Source organism: Saccostrea echinata, unplaced genomic scaffold (genome assembly GCF_033153115.1).
Source record: "Saccostrea echinata isolate AGI-Se365-2 ecotype Australia unplaced genomic scaffold, CSIRO_AGI_Sech_v1 ptg000008l, whole genome shotgun sequence".
Taxonomy (NCBI): Eukaryota; Metazoa; Mollusca; class Bivalvia; order Ostreida; family Ostreidae; genus Saccostrea; species Saccostrea echinata.
The window spans coordinates 8685263-8703791 of record NW_026889757.1 but is presented as its reverse complement, the minus strand read 5'-3'; the positions used below and the strand labels follow the sequence as shown (position 1 = coordinate 8703791).

The window sequence follows — 18529 nt, the reverse complement described above, 5'->3', positions numbered from 1 at the left end:
CTGGAATTCGGAGAGCCATATTCTGCACGACTTTCCCCATTGTATCGGGATATCTTTATTATATGTTATTGATCACAAAGGCTTGATTTCATCACACAATTATAACTGAACCCCTGGAATCTATAGAAGAACATTGAGATTTTCTATGGCGATTTGTCAAGCTGTTGTGTCAATTACTGCCTTAGATCTAGATAAGGACATGATCACATTCCCTTTATTATTCTAGTTTAGTTACTTATTTTGATTAGCATGTACACTGTATTTTTATGTTTGGGAGGAACTCTGAGTATTGATAATCTTCACAGACTTCATAAAATACATGTAGAAGAAATGATAAAATTTCTTGACATTCCTTTACAGCTATCTTTTGCTCTCTGTTTTCTTTCTGAAGAGGGCTTACTGACATTAAACAGAAATAATAAAATTTAAAGCAAAGGGAGAGTACTCCAGTGAATTTATAGAAAATGGAAATTCTAAAATAATTAATCACAGCTAGCTCATAATCTAAAGGTAGAGTGCTTTAACATGAATAAGATCTCAATGAAAAAGTAAGATGAAAAAATAAAATCTTCTGAACAAATCAGGTATGTTTAGGAAACTAGCTCAAGATCAGTTGATTTGCCATTGATTCTGATGCATTCTCACCTGCCCATGGCGCCCATTATGCAAATTGTCAACGTCAGGTAGACAGAGTTCTCTTCTGCGACACAAAGCCTTGGCAAATTCCTGAATGAGTCTATCATAACATCTCAGAGACACTTTCCTCACCACTTTGTACTGATAATATGGATGATGTGTGGCAAAATAAAATTTGAGGGAGTTCACATTCCACCAAGTGGAGATGATTGAGTTCAAATGTGGATAACTGAGACCATTTGTCTGTGACGATCGGTCTAAAGTCAGCTGAAGTGGAACATGAAGACAATTCAGACTGAGAGTTAAGGTGACTGGAATGTTCACATCAAGACAGTGAAACAAACTTCTTGTGGACAACAAAACTCCTTTTCCATGTGAAAAGGCTCCAAAGCGATTGCCTCCATGCAAAGTTGTTTCAAACTTGCTGATTCTGTCTGCACTTCCAGCTTTAGACATTGTGCAATAATGATGCCTTCTTTTCTTTTCTACCCTTTACATTATATCTTCATAGCTGCATCATAAAATTTGAAAACCTTCTTGTTTTATTTCCTCACATCAATAAAGCTGATGGAACATGATGTGCAACTTCAAAAGTTCCTCTTAGACAAAAGTCTACTGCACCAAAACCACAAACTCTTTTAACATTGATTAAAATCATTAGCAGGAAACACTGATTCCACCAAAAAACTTAGCAAGAAAAGAAAAAAAAAACTTCATCACATCATATGAATTTATCCATCTCTTTATAAACAATTCCTTAAATTTCTGTATTTATTGCAGATATCGTTGACCACTGGAGATTTCATAACTACTTTTTTAAAATAAAAATTTCCACACAGTACATTGGAAAAATTTTTCACTTAAGTTTTTCAAATAGTAAAAAGATCCAAAATTTGAAGATTTTTCACATCATTATCTTTCTCCTTGTCAACAAAAGGATTCACCAAACTTGCAACTGATAAAGAAAACTAGTTCCAATCCAAAATACATATTTAAACATACATATTCCTCAAACAATTAGGCTAAATTTGCACAGCCTGCATCTCAGATAAACTGATACCAACATAAAGGTGTGTGTTTACTTTCATGCTTCACTCGATAAGCAACTCTGATGAGGCAATTACTTTTGCGTGGGATATACTCTACCAACTTCCAGCAACAGTAATTAATCTTAGCAATTAATTGCGGAACTTCTACTATACACTGAACAAAGTGTTTTACATATTCCACAAAGCAAAGGAACTACTCCTTTTATGAAAAACTTTTCTTTAAAAAAGTAAAAATAATTGAAAATGTTTAATTCTTTTGAAAACACAGTATATCCTATAACTGTTATTTTCTCATAAATTGCCTGTGTATATGTCTACTTTTCTTATTATAAATAAATATAAATATTATAAATAATATATATATTTAACTATAAATTATATTATAAACTTTTTTTTCTAAATAAGGACAAGATAGAAATTTACGAAGGCATTGAAAATGTTTTTAAAATAATGCTTAATTAAGGATGAATTTTGAAAAATTCTCTTCAAAACTGCACGCGCTTGCATCTTTCGAAAATTAGATTCTTATATGTTACTACAGTGCATTAATGTGTAACAAGAGTAAAGAATATAATTTATGTTACCTCCATGCAGAATAATGTTTATTAGACCCATTAATATAAATCATCCACTGCATTAGAGGGGACAGATATGGTGTGATGTAAATAGCATTTAAACAAAGGCCTTAGGGTTCAAAACACCTTCAAACATTAACATACCAAGGATGAGCTGAATACTCGAATGAAACAAGTTGCGACCAACTTATAATGATGCAACTATTTTAAGTGACACAGTTTTGATATATTTATCTCTTATATTCTTATAAATACTAAACTATTTCAAAGTCAGAACAGTTGGGTATAAGTATTAACCCCCCCCCCCCCCCCAAAAAAATTAATTAATAATAATTAAAAAAAAACAAACCAAAAAAAAAAAAAAAAAAACCCTACTTTTAGTCACTGATTTTTCTTTCATAAAATATAACACTGACAGTTTTCTTATTTTTTTTTTTCCATTAAATTTCAAAAAAGAAAAAAAAGGAGCACTCATTTTATGGCTGTATTCATGACATAAATTAAAAAAAAAAATCAAACAATGTACACACACACACACAAAAAGAACTCTTGAAAAATGAAGTAAATATGAAAGGACAGGACATAAAAATAGAGGTTCAAAATGTGACCCTTTATTAACCCTAAATGACCAAACTACACTCTGTAACAGACAAGGTCTACACCACACAGAAGGCCCTGGACTGTGACATCATTACTGTAACAGTAAACAGTCTCTCTATCCATCATCTTCCTTACAATTAGCCTCGTATCTAATGACAAACAACTTATACTGGCCAACTAACAACAACAGTGCTAGCTTCCTACCAAATTTCTTATCATCTCTGTCTTTTTCCTATTTTAAATTCAATTTGAAATCTGCTTGAGTTCTGAATATTTTTTTAAAGAATATCAACCATCTGAATGGATGAAAAATTCCACATATGTGAATAATGATAACAAAGTAATTTTCATCTTGAACCCTGAACATAACATACTTTCTGTCATATAAGTTTATATTCTGTGTAAAGGGCAGTAACTCTTATACATCAATGACACTCCAGCTGATGTCTGTTCACATTATAACTTTGTACTTACCCTTTTATACTGAGCATGGATATTCTGTGGATCATCCTCTTTCTCTGATCTTTGTTTGGTTGTATTCTTCTCCTACATTGATAATAACTTCAGTCAACTATTTATAACATCAACATGTATACAAAAAAATAAACATTTACTATGAAGATACAGATTATTGAATCAGAAGAGTGTTTTTACATACAATATACATTTTTGCACACATACCACGGTATATATTTTCTTTTTAATTTGAAGCATTAATTAAGTATTTAAATTATTTACATTTCAAACAGATGTAAGCTTTTTCCCAGCAAAAATAATGAAAAATTATTCATTAATAATGAAAATGTAGGTTGGTCAATTTCAATCATATAAACGTTTATACCTCTAGATGTAGGCATGAGCCAATCCGCTGGCACCAAGCTTTGTACTCCAGGCCAAGAACAGAAATCTTCCTTAAAAAGTCCCTCATTTCATGGATGATAAGGCTACTGCAGTCAAGGTCAATACTACAGACCTTGATCCACGTTTCAATGACCTTGAGAACCCCAAAATGAGGCTTGGGAATCTCTGGATGAGTGACCTTCAAGATTTATACAAATAAATGTACCATTGCATAAAACATTTTTATATGCCTTTGCTCATTAATAAAGACACAGAAGAATGTAATGCAGTTTAAACTTCAGTACCTCGAACACTTAAAATCTCGAATACCATGGATATGTTGAAGCATTTTTGAAGTCCCAATCAAGCCACTTATTTAAGTATTTTACCCTCAATATCTCAAATATCTCTCAAATTTTTTGGTCCCATTGAGTTTGAGATAACGAAGTTTGACTGTACATTGTTTCTTTAGCCTAGCAAGGAACACTTGAGCTGCTATTACAAAGCTAGTGATATAACCTTAGAGTTTGCAGTGTTGAGCAACATTTGCCCCCAAAGAAATATGAATGAAAAGTATTCTTAGCATATGAAAATTAGACAAAATGAGAAGTTTTACTTGGAGAAAAAAATTTCAAACAAATTGTTTTGATTAATGCTGGAAAACACTCTACATGTAAGCACTAGCAAGTAATACTGATAATGAAAACTACGTAACTTCAAATCAACAATTTTAAACTACGTAACTTCAAATCAACAATTTTAAATTTACAATCTTCCTCACATGAAACTAAAAATTTTGTGCAGAAAGTGTCATCATCACCAAAAGCACAATGATTCCAAAAGAAAAAAAAAGCATGAAGTATGGCATGAAGTAATACTCTGTGGTAACTATGCAAAAGCTTAAAAAAGTCTGTGAAGGTACCTGCATATTAACATTGTTGGTGTGGTATGCAGATGGTGACCATGGTGAGGCAACTGAGGTGTTAGTGGTTATGGAGACATTTGAGGTGGTGGGTGAGGGGATAAGGAAGTTAGCAGAGGTGCCCACAGCAGAAGTGATGTTCAGCTGTGACTGCTTCTCACTCACACCAGGCACCTGTTGGCCATTGTTGGGCTTGGAGCTATCAAATGGACTAGGAAAATCAAAGATCTGGGGGCTCTGGCTAGCACTAGACATGGGAGAGGCAGGGGCCTCAAAATGCACTTCTATGTTGGCCACTTTGGAGTCAGTAATGGAATCTGAGGACTCCCCTGGGAAGAATCCGGTGTCCAGTTCTGTAGGGTGGTTAGTCCAATCTGTAGTAGTTATGGTAATAATTGATGGTGAATTTGGCACTTTGGTTTTGGAAGTTTCTGGAAACACTTCTGCACTGCGTTTTTGATTGTTCAAATGCTCAGAACTACAAGAGGATAGTTCCGTTGGAGAGGGATCACTACATCCGGTTCTGGCTAAATTCTCGGGCACTGAACTTGAGCGCGAGAAAATGGGAGACACATCTGTGGCAGGGGTGTCCATCACAAAGGTTGGCAAGTTTATGAGCTCTCGTTGAAATGCAACAATATCTACATCTGCTCTGGAGGGAGAATTCAAGGAGCCTTCTGAACCCATATCTATACTGTCATTGTTATCAGACTGGGGGGCTGACATGCTACTTTGAGATTTACATAGATGCTTCTTACTTGACCAGTGAAAGAGTTTGGTTTTAGTGGAATGATTGGTATTACTTCTCTCGTGTTTAATGTCACCCGATGACTCCGGACTACTTACTGCATTACCACTGCTGGATTCAGATATTTGGTTTATCTGCCCACTCGAATTAGACTGCACAGGATTGACTAAGCTCTGACCCATTGCTTTCAGAGCTAACTGGGTAGGCTTATTTTTGGACTGAAAACCATTATGTTTAACATAATCCCCTGGGCTAGATACATTTGGGGAGTCCATCTCATCGGAGGAGGAATTTTTAGCATTTGTTATGGAAATCTTTAAGTTAGTCCTCTTTTTCTTGACCAGGTCCTTCTTTAGTTCATATTTAACACTTTCTGAATTACTTCTCGGTGGACACACTTCCTCCACAGGGTTTTCAGGAGGTCGTAACTTGGTTTCTAGTGTATTGTGGGAAGATTTTCGGCGAATCATATTCCCAAATAACTTATGAGCCAAAAGTCTCAAAATAATAACGGGGTGAACAAGCATAGGCAAAGCCAATAAAAGCTGCTCCCTAAATGGTTTCTTGTCTATTTCTGTCAAGAACTCCATGGAACATGATGGAGAAATAAAGGGAGATAATACAGTATTTTGACTCTGTTTGACCAATGTTGCCAGGCTCTGTACGGAGGTAGACAGGTTTATTGTTGATGGAGATGAGTCTGATTCATCTCCTACAGCCTCCTGAAACAAAAACAGTAAACTAAGTCATCATCAAGTCATACCATGTCATTAACCTTTTTTGTTTTATAAGTCATTAATATCCTTATATAGACTTCAATTTTAATTACAACAAAGTTGAAGAGAAATATGTGTCACATCACCAAAAGATTTATATTCCATATTCAATTTTTTTCCAGACGAGAATCCTCTGAACTGGTTATTAGTATTTAGTCTATTTACTCAGTGGTAGCAATTTTCAGAAAGTACATTTGTCATCAAAATGCTAAGATGACCCTGAATACTTTAATGTCTTGTTAACTCAAGTAGAATATAAAATCAACATCTTAAAATCTTTTTTTATTCTCAATGAATTCTTTTACCATGTCAATAATTGTTGATTTTTTTTTCACAACATAAACCATTTTTTTTAATAACATAAAACCAACTAAACATCCTACAAGTATTAATTATTATGCATGGTGTACATGTGCTCTAAATCAGTTCTGTATATAAATAATCAGGCAGTCCTGACAAAGTTGTCTTTCTTTGCATTTTAGATCATTTGGCCATCATTAAACAATTTTTTGTTTGATGTACGTACTTCGACCCACATATTTAAGGGGATGGTTTTTTTTTAAAAAAAATTTAAATTATCTAACATACTGATAAACGTCATAAAAAAAATCACAAACTTAGAAATTTATTGATGTTTTCATTATACACCAGACAGCTAGACAGATTTGATATTTATTGCTGTGAAAACTTTCAATCTAAAAAATGTCTTAGAGAAATGATAAACCTTAACTTAAAAAACAATACAGATGATCTGTATTTACCTATAAACAAAAAAAAAAAAAGAGAGAGAGAGAGAGAGAAAGAATTCAAAGTACTAAAAAAAAAAAAGATTGGGTTGGGGCAATTTTAACAGGTCGGTCAGAGTACATCAAATAATTCATTTCTTATTGTTGGCCTTTTTTCTCTCTCACTAAGAGCCAGTAATTCTGTTTACTAAAGGAAAGAACTGTATGTCTCTGAAGAATCTCATTTAAAAATATCTGTTCCAAGTTCCTATCTGCATGATTCTTCAATTGCACTAAAAAAGCCTAACTACTGAGCTTTTGCATGAGTGTATGCCAGAGCTATTGTCTATATCAATTAATGTCTGTCTGTGCATATGTATGCTTACCTAACAGGCTGTTGGAATAGTTTATCTAGTTAAGATATATGTGTCAGCATTTATATTTTGATCCCATCTTGTTACTGATAGATTAATTGCAACTGAAGAATACCTTTTAGAAGATTATTGGCCACAGCAACAGCCAGGGATTTATCAGCCTATTTTGGGAAATGCCATTTTTGAGGAATTGGGAAAAAATTATCGGCTATTTGATGAAATTGGGAAAAATTAAAAATGTTGCTTAAATCATGTATTCAAGTGTAATTCATTGAACATTTCAGCTTGAACTCTAATTTGGGCAACCAAACAGACAATTAAATATGACCCAACTTCATCATACAAGATCAATTATGAATAATAGACTAATAAAAGAAAAATTGACTTCAATGAGTATAAAGTATTTATACAACTTAGGGTAGTACATGTGTGTATGAGATTTCAATTTAGGTAATTATAGAATCTGTTTCTGGAAAATATAAACCTCCTGCAAAAATTTATACTAAAGTACACATTTTCTCAAAGTCCTCTTTTAATATGTATTAAAACATTGAAAATATATTTTTCTATTTGAAATAATGCCTACAGTCCTTATCATTCATTCGTAGATCATTTGAGTAGGTGGAAATAACTTAATAAATCTATACAATTACACAATATCACCATTTTCAGAAAAACAGAGGAAATTCGGATTAAAAGTTGGCGATGTTTTTACAGTGTTGTTAAAAATGTGTTATGACTGTAGCTTTGCTAAATGAGTTTAATAGATGGAAATTACAGACAATCTGACAATTTTACTCTGTGTTTCCAAGAAAATTAAATATTTAGGCATTGTTCACCAATTGGGAAAAAATACTGCCAAATTGGGAAAAACTGAGCTCATTTTCAATTGGGAATGGGGCCGAATTTCGGCCCCTGAGAAGATACTGATAAATCCCTGACAGCCCACTGTTTGTGGTGTGTGTTAGAAAGTGCATATGGGGAAAGGAGATCTTTAAAATTGTTTGAAATAAAGTCTTTTCAATTTATGTTTATTATAAAAGTTTTACAAGAAATACTCCCAGAATGGAGCTACAGTAAATCAAACTTACAATGAACATGTATCGTAAGTGATGTTATAATACTTAACTATAATGATCAGATGTTACAGCAGTGATTTTCATTCTCCATGGTTTTAAAGCATATTGTGAACTTAAAAGATATAGCAGGTGTAACAATCTGAAGACACTAATACATGTACTCTGTTATAAGGAATTCACTTGGACTTCAAATTTTGCTTCTTTATAACCGAGAGTCTTTAAATCCATATAAGGAACAAAGTGTAGTCTCCTATGGGATTCATAAAAGTTTCTTATAACCAAGATTCCTTTTATAAGTGAGTTCTTTATAACCAACTTTTACTGTACATAACTGAATGTGTATCATATCTGACAGAATTGTCTTGATATCAAATTTTTTTGATTAAGTGGGAGTTTGTAGACCCACCTCGATGAGTTCCGCCACGAGGCCCTCCAGAGATGCAGCCTGTAGATGATGGTTCTCGTTCCACATTACCACTCTTCCTATCGCCATCAGCTCAATAAAACTGTCCTCGGGGGAGTGGACCTGAAGGTGGGAGTTGGTGTCAGTGTCCATAAATACTAAAAATACATGAAATGAAATATTATACCTAAGTGTTAATCAAGAACATGTCTAAATATAGAAAAATGAAAGTGGTGTCAGTTTCCACAGTATGTGAATCAAAGCAACTTTCACAGCTGCAGAGATCTAAGGAAGGAAAAATTATACAAGCTTTATCTTCATTGTTAAACTAAAATACTGCACATCAATCTAACTAAAATCAGACTTCTTAGATCTGTGCTGCATACACTCTGCATAAGATTTGGCACAGATCTAAGATGTGTGATTTTAATTAGATTGTACTGTACATACATTTATGAAAGATAGATTACATCATCAGTTAATGAATTTAACAGGCTTGTCTTCTATTGCATGCTACTATATATATTTCCAAGGAACAAAATTACAATGAACTTCTTTTTAAAAATATTGCAAATATGATATTCAATTAATGCTTTTGAAATAGGTAAATGCAATAATTTTGAAATTTAACCTTTAAAAGCAAGAGTATGAAATTATAATTAGCAAAATACTAATGAGAATACATTAATTTTTTAACCTGATTGTTTTGACCTAATTTACCTCCTTTTATATCATTTTGAAATTCCTTAATTATTTTTTCTGTCTTTGAATTATAAAAGAAACTGTTATGTTAAAATGTGCCTAAATACTATACTTACAGTACATTGTAATATTGCATTAAAATTATGCCAGCAAACTTGATAAAATTTTCAGATACATGTTATATTTTGTCACAAAAAGGATTATGCATTTAAATGTGTCAAATTAAATGTTTCCTACTACAATGAGCAGTGAACTAACTATAAAAGGATTATATATACTTACATTTTTTCTTTCAATTTTTATTGAGAATATATTGATTTATTAATGATATTTATTTAGATGTTTTAGTGTACATGCACTAGTTCCTCCACATTACACATAATTAGTTAACAAATACCAGGAGTGCATTCAAGTTCATAAAAGTTATGTAGCCTCGACCTAGAGCCTGAAGCTTGAATGGCATTTTAGCCTACAGACTACATAGGGAAAAATCCCATAAATATTTGATGCCTAAGTATACCAAATCAAAGAGAGCAATCTTAGATACTGCTTGACATCACATGACATACTTACATAAAAAATTATTGTTTTTCCTAAGTAACTAAATGTTAACTTTATGTAAGCTTACATTTTCACTTGACTTGGACTAAGGTGTGTCCAAGGTATTTGTATCCAACATCTGACACCTAGCAGTTTATTACTGAGTGGACTATTCAAGAGAGCTAGATATCTAACACCTATAGTTGTAAGTTACTGGCAAAGATCTTGATTGCAACCCAGCTAATAGTACATGTGACTCGTATGGTAAATAATTTCTATGAATGCAACAAAACTCCTGTTACCTTGATCTATATAAATGCAAAAAAGGGGTTCACCCTGAAACTGTGCACATCTTTTATTCATAAAAGAATTCTCTATTAAAAGTCAGTTAAGTCAAAACATAATGTATACATGTATAAGGCTAATGTTTGATGTAATAGACAGTGAAAGGACAGAAAATGTTTACTTTATAGGCAATAAATAAATGGTAACAGACTGATAATATGAAGTGTAATGCCACATACTATAGTGTATGTATGTTTACCCATGTTAGCAACTAGGAAATTAAATGACGAATAATAGAACAGCTGATTCAGATCCAAGTAAAACTTTGATCACTTCAGTACTGCTCGACCACTGGCCTTCTATGTTTCCGTGTCTTCCTCCTAACCTCTTATTTACAGTAGCTGGCTTGTTCATACCCTATAGGTTTAAATACAATCCATTCCCACATACTTTCTGTGTGGCACAATTCCCTTAATGGCCCTTATAATATCTATCAAGATGACAATTAGATGGCTGCACCACCATATGGAAGCCCTTCTACTGCCAAGCCATCAGAGACATCTTTATCTGCTCCAGTAGGGGTTAATTTGTGTCATTATGTTGTATTTATCTTTGTCCACTGCTAAAGTCCTGACAATGACCCCAGATAAATCTCTGTCCAGACACATGGGCCATGGTCGGCATCCTGCAGTATTGTAGCATGCTTTGATCTGTGGAGAACTGTTGTGATTTGCGAATCAATGTTAATGACTCCTGGGAATTTCTGTAGCTTTTCTATTATGCTGTTGGCCATTTTCTGTTGACAAGCATTTGCTTTTTACTTATTTGATTTGTTGACTGAGTTGCATTTTCCTTTTAGCACTCAATTTGAGTAAATTTTCTGTGGCTATGTTCCTCTTTCATGTTACTTGTATACATTTATTTATACCTAAACTGCCTGTGTGATTATCAATTCAAAGTTTGGAATTCAAGGATATCAATTAGACAACAGAGGTTATTCACTTCTGAATTTTGCATAAAAATTCATGTACTTTAATTTATGTATGTCTATAAAATAAATAGGCATGGAAAAGAAATTCTAGCTAAAAGAAAATTAACAACTGCATTTCATTTATTGTAAATATTTTGTCATTTTGCAAAAATACATCCAATGTTGGGACAAGTTTGTTGAAACACCTTGTATAACCATGGTTTTTTTTCAATAAAACACATTGCAAATCAATGTGATTTAATCATTACATTGAAATTCATCAATGATAAAGTTGCTCCTCCAGCAAATATTACATGGGGGAAAAATTAAAAAAAAAATTAATGATTATAGATATTATGAAATACATATCTGTCCTGGTGCCTGATGGCATTAAAAATTTAATTTGAGCGTGTAGTTTTAGACATCCTGGATGTTAATTACATGTATAATATTAATTATAGATATATATTCAGAATACTTTAGCTAGTTTATATAGCAGCTATAGAAAACAATGAAAAACAGCAATAGTACTGATTGACCAGCTCAAATCAAGTTGTTTATTGGAGATAAAAAAAAAAAAAACAGCTGATTTTAATCAGATTGTTTTCAAATAATCATGATCTCTCTGTAGAATACAACAGGGAGAGAAATGCACTAACTGTATGACACCAACAAACTTGATCAACCCATGGAACTGCCTACTTTTTATAACAATTACACACAGTAAAATTATGTTTTAAATATTCACTATTTTTTAACCTATATCATAATTTCAATGTGAACCTGTAAATTTTCATAATTTGAAATCTGCATCACTGCATTAAGCTACATAGAATCTTGATCTAGTACCATATTCTTTATGACTAGCTCTGCAGGAACAAATCTGAGGCAATAATGATTCTGGTGTGGGATGTAGTTAAATAAAGCATAAAATTATAAACCCTATCACAAAACTGCTTAGGTCATGACCAACAGGATACAATCATTTTCCGATATAAATCAGTCCTAAAACAGTCTCCTTTTTTACATAATGACATTTGCCTGAATCCCTGACATATATGCAAGCATTTCTACTTACACTTCCTGTCAAACAGGTCCACACGACCTCCAAGTTTATGCAGCAGTCCCATGTACACTAGGATTCGTGCCGCGTGGTACTTGATGTACTTGGCATACTTAGTGCTATGGTTGGTGTAGTACCACTCATCTGATGGTAGTAAGAGCTGCATAAGCATGTCAGAAATGTCCGCATCATTGAGGGCCTGGTGATGGTGGGGGTTCAGGGCTATGGAGGCCAAGGCTTGGAGCAAAAGACACAATAAGTGCTGAAAAAGAAGTATTCCATATACAGTGCATTACACACAGAAAGAGGTATATTATTAAGTTCAAAGGCAGGTGAATGCAAAGAAGGTCATTAAAATGTTTAACATTAATTAATTCCCCATAAATAAATGCTGAATGCCAAGACTTTGCAATTCTAACATATCACAACCTTTCAAACAGAAAATTTTAACCTCGAATTTCTAAAACGTACCCAATTAAGGGTGTGCGTACCTCATAATTATGTACATATAATTTTGAAGGACACCAACTCAAATGCTACAAGTATGTGTCTAAGAGAGAAAAATTTGTTTCATAACATGTCAATTAATTAATAATTCAATGCGTTATGAAACATTTTTCTCACCTACGGTCATGGAAACATTATTTTTCATCACATTCTAATCATCTATTAAGGATGCACTTCTCTTAAAAAGGAACAACAACTCTGGAAATCAGCACTTCTATTTAGGAATCTTAAAACGTAACTAAGAATCAACATCTTTTCAACCAACAATAATTATTTTAATTTTATGTTTCTACAAAATATATATATTTTCTTCAATGTTGTTTATTGATCATTTAATTAGATTAATGATGTGCTGCGACAGACTAGCATGAATAAACCCACTTTATTTAATGAATCTCAAGATTTTTTCTGTGAATGATAGCAGAATCTAAGAGATGGACACCCATAAATAACAGTATCTCCTATAAGTACATCTAAACTATACCCGGTAGTGTGATTTTCATTTTCTGACCAATCAGAGAGAAGATTTACATCCTCTTTCTGTCCTAGAGTTGACACCTGCTACATTATCAAATTAATTTTGTCCTGCTAAAAATCAATGTCATGATTGGTACTTAGACTGATAAAAAAAAGGCCCTTCTCAGTTTCTCCATAGGTGCTACACAGGCATCAAGTGTTATGTTCAATGTCAAACATCAGATTGCTTTCGTTAATTAATCTCTGTGTTTTATACACCATCTGCTTATCAGTTTTTCCCTCTATATTACCATTTTTAATATAAAAAAGCAAATAAATCATTCTTGTTCATCACATGCTCAATATAAATAGAGAATAATACATGGCAAAATCTGTATCACACCCCATGTCAACACGAGACTCCAATATCAGCCCGAAGGCAGAAAGACAGAGGACTGATATTGGTCGAGGGTTGATATGGGGTGTGATACAGATTTTTTCATGTGTTGTTGTTTTTACTATATATCTGAAAATAGTGTCTAAAATCATATATAAACTTGTAAATTAATTACTGAATTTTTAAGAATTGAATTTGTTCTGTTTTTGTTGAATTTCTGTTTCTCTTTTTTTTTTTCCAAAGGCAATACGTTCAGTGATAAGAAATGAAATAATTATAACAGTCCAGTACATTACGAAAAACTATAATATTACAATTTTCCATAATATAGAGTAAGTAAGAGTTATCTCCCCCAATGTAAAAATAAATATAATGCATTATCAGCTGGATAATCATTAGTGCATTAGTTACACTATGAAAGAAACATGATGGTCAGAGCAAAACTAGGAAGGATGGAGACATGAATCCAGTATTAGGCCACTGGGTCAACTTCAAACTATATAGGAAAATTACTGCCAATCCCACAAAAATTTCTCTCTGGGAGACATTAACATCCGAAGTGTGCACTATGTCAAAGAAAGTAAAAAATGAGCCATAATTTTTGGACTATTTCTTACCCTGCACCATGAAAACAATTAAAACAGAAGTTTGGAACCAAAATATTTCATAATAAAAGCATTTGTAAGGCTTAATTTAATATTTTCACAACATTATCTACATTACAGTTTTCCATAATATTACAATTTTTCATAATATAGTTATATTACAAAAAATTGTAATATATAATCTTATATTATGAAAAACTGTAATATTACAGTTTTTCGTAATGGACTGGAGTGTATAAATTAAACAAATAATTATTCTGAATAACATTAAGTGTCTGATGAAATAAAATTACAATTTAAATAAACTTCATAAACATGCAAATAGAAAAACATGTGAGGTATTCCGAATGAAAAATACAGAGATGTTCCGGAAAGGTGTAATAAAAGGTGTGATAAAGGGTGAAATAAAGGGTGCTGATACAGGGTATGTAATACAGGGCACGTGCCTGTGTTCAAATCAGGGATGGAAAAATCCTGTATTATATAACAAATATATAGTAAAAGATATTTCACCCCACCCCCCCAATATGAATATGAGAATTACGCATATATAGCAAACTGCAGAGTCAGGATTTTCACTATATCATAAGATCCTTCATCTTGAATACAGTGAAACTGTCTTTATTGGCACAGTATTAACTTTAGGAATGTTATTTCATCAGATGTATTCATGGAATCGGATATAACTTAGTTAATTCTGGAAATAGGGCCTAGAAAAAAGAAATTTCTTTCTGTTTTCCTGAATATCACTTTTTTATAGTGCCGCGACCATAAATATTTTTTAAAAATGCTTTTTCAGTGAAGATTTGAATTTTCAGTTTTTTGACCGATGTACCGGTACACAAATTTCTACAATAAAGTAAAGTAATAAAGTTTTGTTTAAAGAAGTCCAGTGAAAAAAGGCCTTCCTTCCTACCAAGTAGTACTTATATAATTTTTTTTCAGCCTGAAAGTGCAGAAACATATTTTTCTTCTACAGGCCTATAATCCTAAATATGAGTATTTACCTTTATGATAATATTAAAAACAAACTAAATGGAACTTTTCATCCATTTAAAAAAATAATTGTTCTTTTTCGAAAATCATTGACCATTTTTTATATCTTTATTAAAGTGCGCAACAAATATGTCAGTGTATTCTTTACAGCAGGACACATGACATATGATTCATCTATTTCATTAGTCTCTGTTAATGGAGATGCTAAATGTTGCTAAAATCATCAGTAGTTGTGCAATTTTTGTACAACCTGTTAAGTTTCAATATATAAGAATATTTAAATTTTTTTAACGATCATGTCAATATTTACAGACTGTGAAATAGAATGATTCTTCTCTGTTTCTTCCAATGCACATTTAACAAGTCATTGATATCATATATGATCAGTTATTGCAACAAGATCAAATAATAGTATAGACTCACCTCTCAAAGATCAAAGAATATGCTGTATATATATCGGCATTATGAACTATTTTGAAAAGGAGGTCAAAGGTAAAGAGCAAAAGTCACAAGGTCAGTAAGCCAAGTATTTTACAAAAGCCATAGTGCCAAGCAATACTTAAGCAAAATTTATATCAAATCCATATTTTACAATTCTCAAGATATAAGGTATGACAGAAAACGGGTGACATAATTTTTTTTTTTTAAATATCACAAAAGTATATCTAATTCCCTTGAAACTCCTTTACTCAAACAAGGCAATACTAACATCGGCATTATGAACTATTTTGAAAAGGAGGTCAAAGGTAAAGAGCAAAAGTCACAAGGTCAGTAAGCCAAGTATTTTACAAAAGCCATAGTGCCAAGCAATACTTAAGCAAAATTTATATCAAATCCATATTTTACAATTCTCAAGATAAAAGGTATGACAGAAAACGGGTGACATAATTTTTTTTTTTTAAATATCACAAAAGTATATCTAATTCCCTTGAAACTCCTTTACTCAAACAAGGCAATACTAACAACATCACTGATTGTCAGTGATTGCTACTTACCGGATCATGGTTGGGATCTAAAGCCTCTACAAGTGTTTTAATGTGTCCATCTGCAATAATCCTGTGTTGTACATAGGATCCATGGCTCATCACAACTAAAATCCGAGCGCTAAGTATCTGTAAACAATGATGTGTACAAGTCCGAAGACGTGTGCTAGGGGTGCATTTTTGTCTTGTCCCAGTAATTCGCTTGTGCATGGTGATACTATTATGTAAAATGCTTAAAATTTGACTAGGATTATAGGAAGTCAAGATTTCCAATGGGGAAAAACTAAACTGGGGAATCCTCCCCAAATCAGCACCATCATCAGTTTTATCACAGTGTGCATCGTGGTTTCCACTTTTCTGAAAGTTTGCAAAGGGCCGCTTAAATGTGGCACTAGCACCACTACCATCCTCATGCTTGGCCGCATTATTTCCCGAGTGTTTAGGACTTTTTTGTAAAGTGTCTGAACTACCTTGATCCAGGTACTCTCGTATAGTACTCTGAGAAACAGCTGATGGAATCTCGTAGTTTTTATGAACAATACACATATCAATGATCCTATTAACAATGCTAAGGGCAGTAAAATGTAATGACTGTCCACCACGAAGAAGCTCCAAAGAAGCCGTGAGGAGTTTGGATAACTGAATGAACAACTCATATTTTTCATCTGGGTCTCGGGTCAACTGAAGCTGCTCATAACAAGTCTGAAATAGTATATAAAATAGTTATAAAATAAATAGTAAAGTCAAAGGTCAATGGGTAGGTCAAGGTCAAAACATTTGGATACAGCTGATAAATTTTCATCAATTGTATATCAGTGCTGCCAGTACATACATATAAGCTTACATAAAAGTATCCTGAATAGTTTCTTTGAAACTAAGCTGAAGGAAATATAAAGAGAAGGTTAAGGTCAAACTTTTCGGACACAGTTAAATAGTTCTCATCAATATGTATCAGTATATGTGTTTGGATAAAATATCTTGAATAACTTTTTTGAAACTCAGCAAAATGCAAATTTAATAAAAGTGAGATCAAGGTCAAATGGAAGGTCAAAGTCAAAAACTTTTGATACATTTGAATAGCACTTACCAAAAAGTATCAGGAAATGAATTTGATAGATATATTTTGATTCATTTCTTTGAAATTGGGTAAATGCAAATTTAAGAACAGTGAGGTCAAGGTCAAAGGAGAGACCAAGGTTGAAAATATGGATGCAGTTAAAGAGCTCTCATCTATATTTATCAGCATATGAAGCTTGATAAAAATATCTTGAATAGTTTCTTTGAAACTGAGCTACAACAAATTTAAGAAAAGTGAGGTAAAGGTCAAAGGGAAGGTCAAGGTAAAAAAAATGTTGATGAAGTTGTATCAGCGTATGAATTAAGTTTGATAAAAATATCTTAAATAGTTTCTTTGAAACTGAGCTAAATGCAAAGTGAGATGGAAAGACATAAGGACAGAAGATGGACATGAAAACACTATATGCCCCGGCCATATTCACGGTGGGGCATTAAAAATTAAATCGATTTGATTATCCAAAGCACTAGCATACTGACAGGTTTATTTTGGTGAGAAGTGTAAAATCACCCAATAAATCTTCTGTGGAATGTGATTACTCCTCAATCCTATTTGTACTGCAGAATGAAGTTAAAAATTCTCGTCAATTGAATATTACCTGCAATATTTGATTAAGTAGTTCGTTAATGGCCTTCTCTATTGACGGACACTCGGAATTGTCTGTCAATTTTAGCAAACTTCTAATGTAATTTGTGAGTCCATCCAAAAGCCATGCTATGCACTCCTTGTTGGCTGCTAATTTCTTCAGAGCATACAGAGTCCTTTCTTCCTCTTCAAGATTTGACTTGTCTGAAATTTGAAAACAACTGATAAAAAAATCCCTTCCTTTTTAACAAGAGGCCCAAGAGTCTTAGCAGTTATCTGAATATAATTCAACCCTGTAAAGGATTCATGGAATAGTAAATAATTATATAATAACATTGTGACACAAAATACACTGATTCAGAAACTCAAAAACAAGAGGAAAAGCATGATCAGGAATCATCAAAGTATTTAGTGTGAAAATCAGCAATAACTCAAAAACCTGTCTGTGTTATGTCAGTGTTATCTACACTCTATCACTTTCACCAAACAGAAATTATACCGTTCACATAGTACACTTAGCACAATATCCATAAAATATTGGCCTCTCTTGGTCTTTGAATGATATTTGTATATAAAGTGTTTCTGTCTCATTTTTATTCATCTATTATTTACAAGTTTACCAGACTATAATTAATAAT

At 32.7% G+C, this 18529-nt stretch overlaps 1 protein-coding gene across 1 annotated transcript in view; it reads right to left on the bottom strand.

Moving 5' to 3' along the window:
- Window positions 1-18529, bottom strand: part of LOC133181041 (uncharacterized) — a 114774-nt gene that overhangs the window by 49398 nt on the left and 46847 nt on the right. The window contains exons 3-9 of the mRNA XM_061315571.1: window positions 17905-18095; window positions 16244-16933; window positions 12303-12549; window positions 8731-8885; window positions 4623-6092; window positions 3702-3899; window positions 3335-3406 (exon numbers count right to left, since the gene is read on the bottom strand). Of these exons, the coding sequence (XP_061171555.1) occupies window positions 3335-3406; window positions 3702-3899; window positions 4623-6092; window positions 8731-8885; window positions 12303-12549; window positions 16244-16933; window positions 17905-18095 (3023 nt within the window). The remainder of the gene's footprint in view (window positions 1-3334; window positions 3407-3701; window positions 3900-4622; window positions 6093-8730; window positions 8886-12302; window positions 12550-16243; window positions 16934-17904; window positions 18096-18529) is intronic.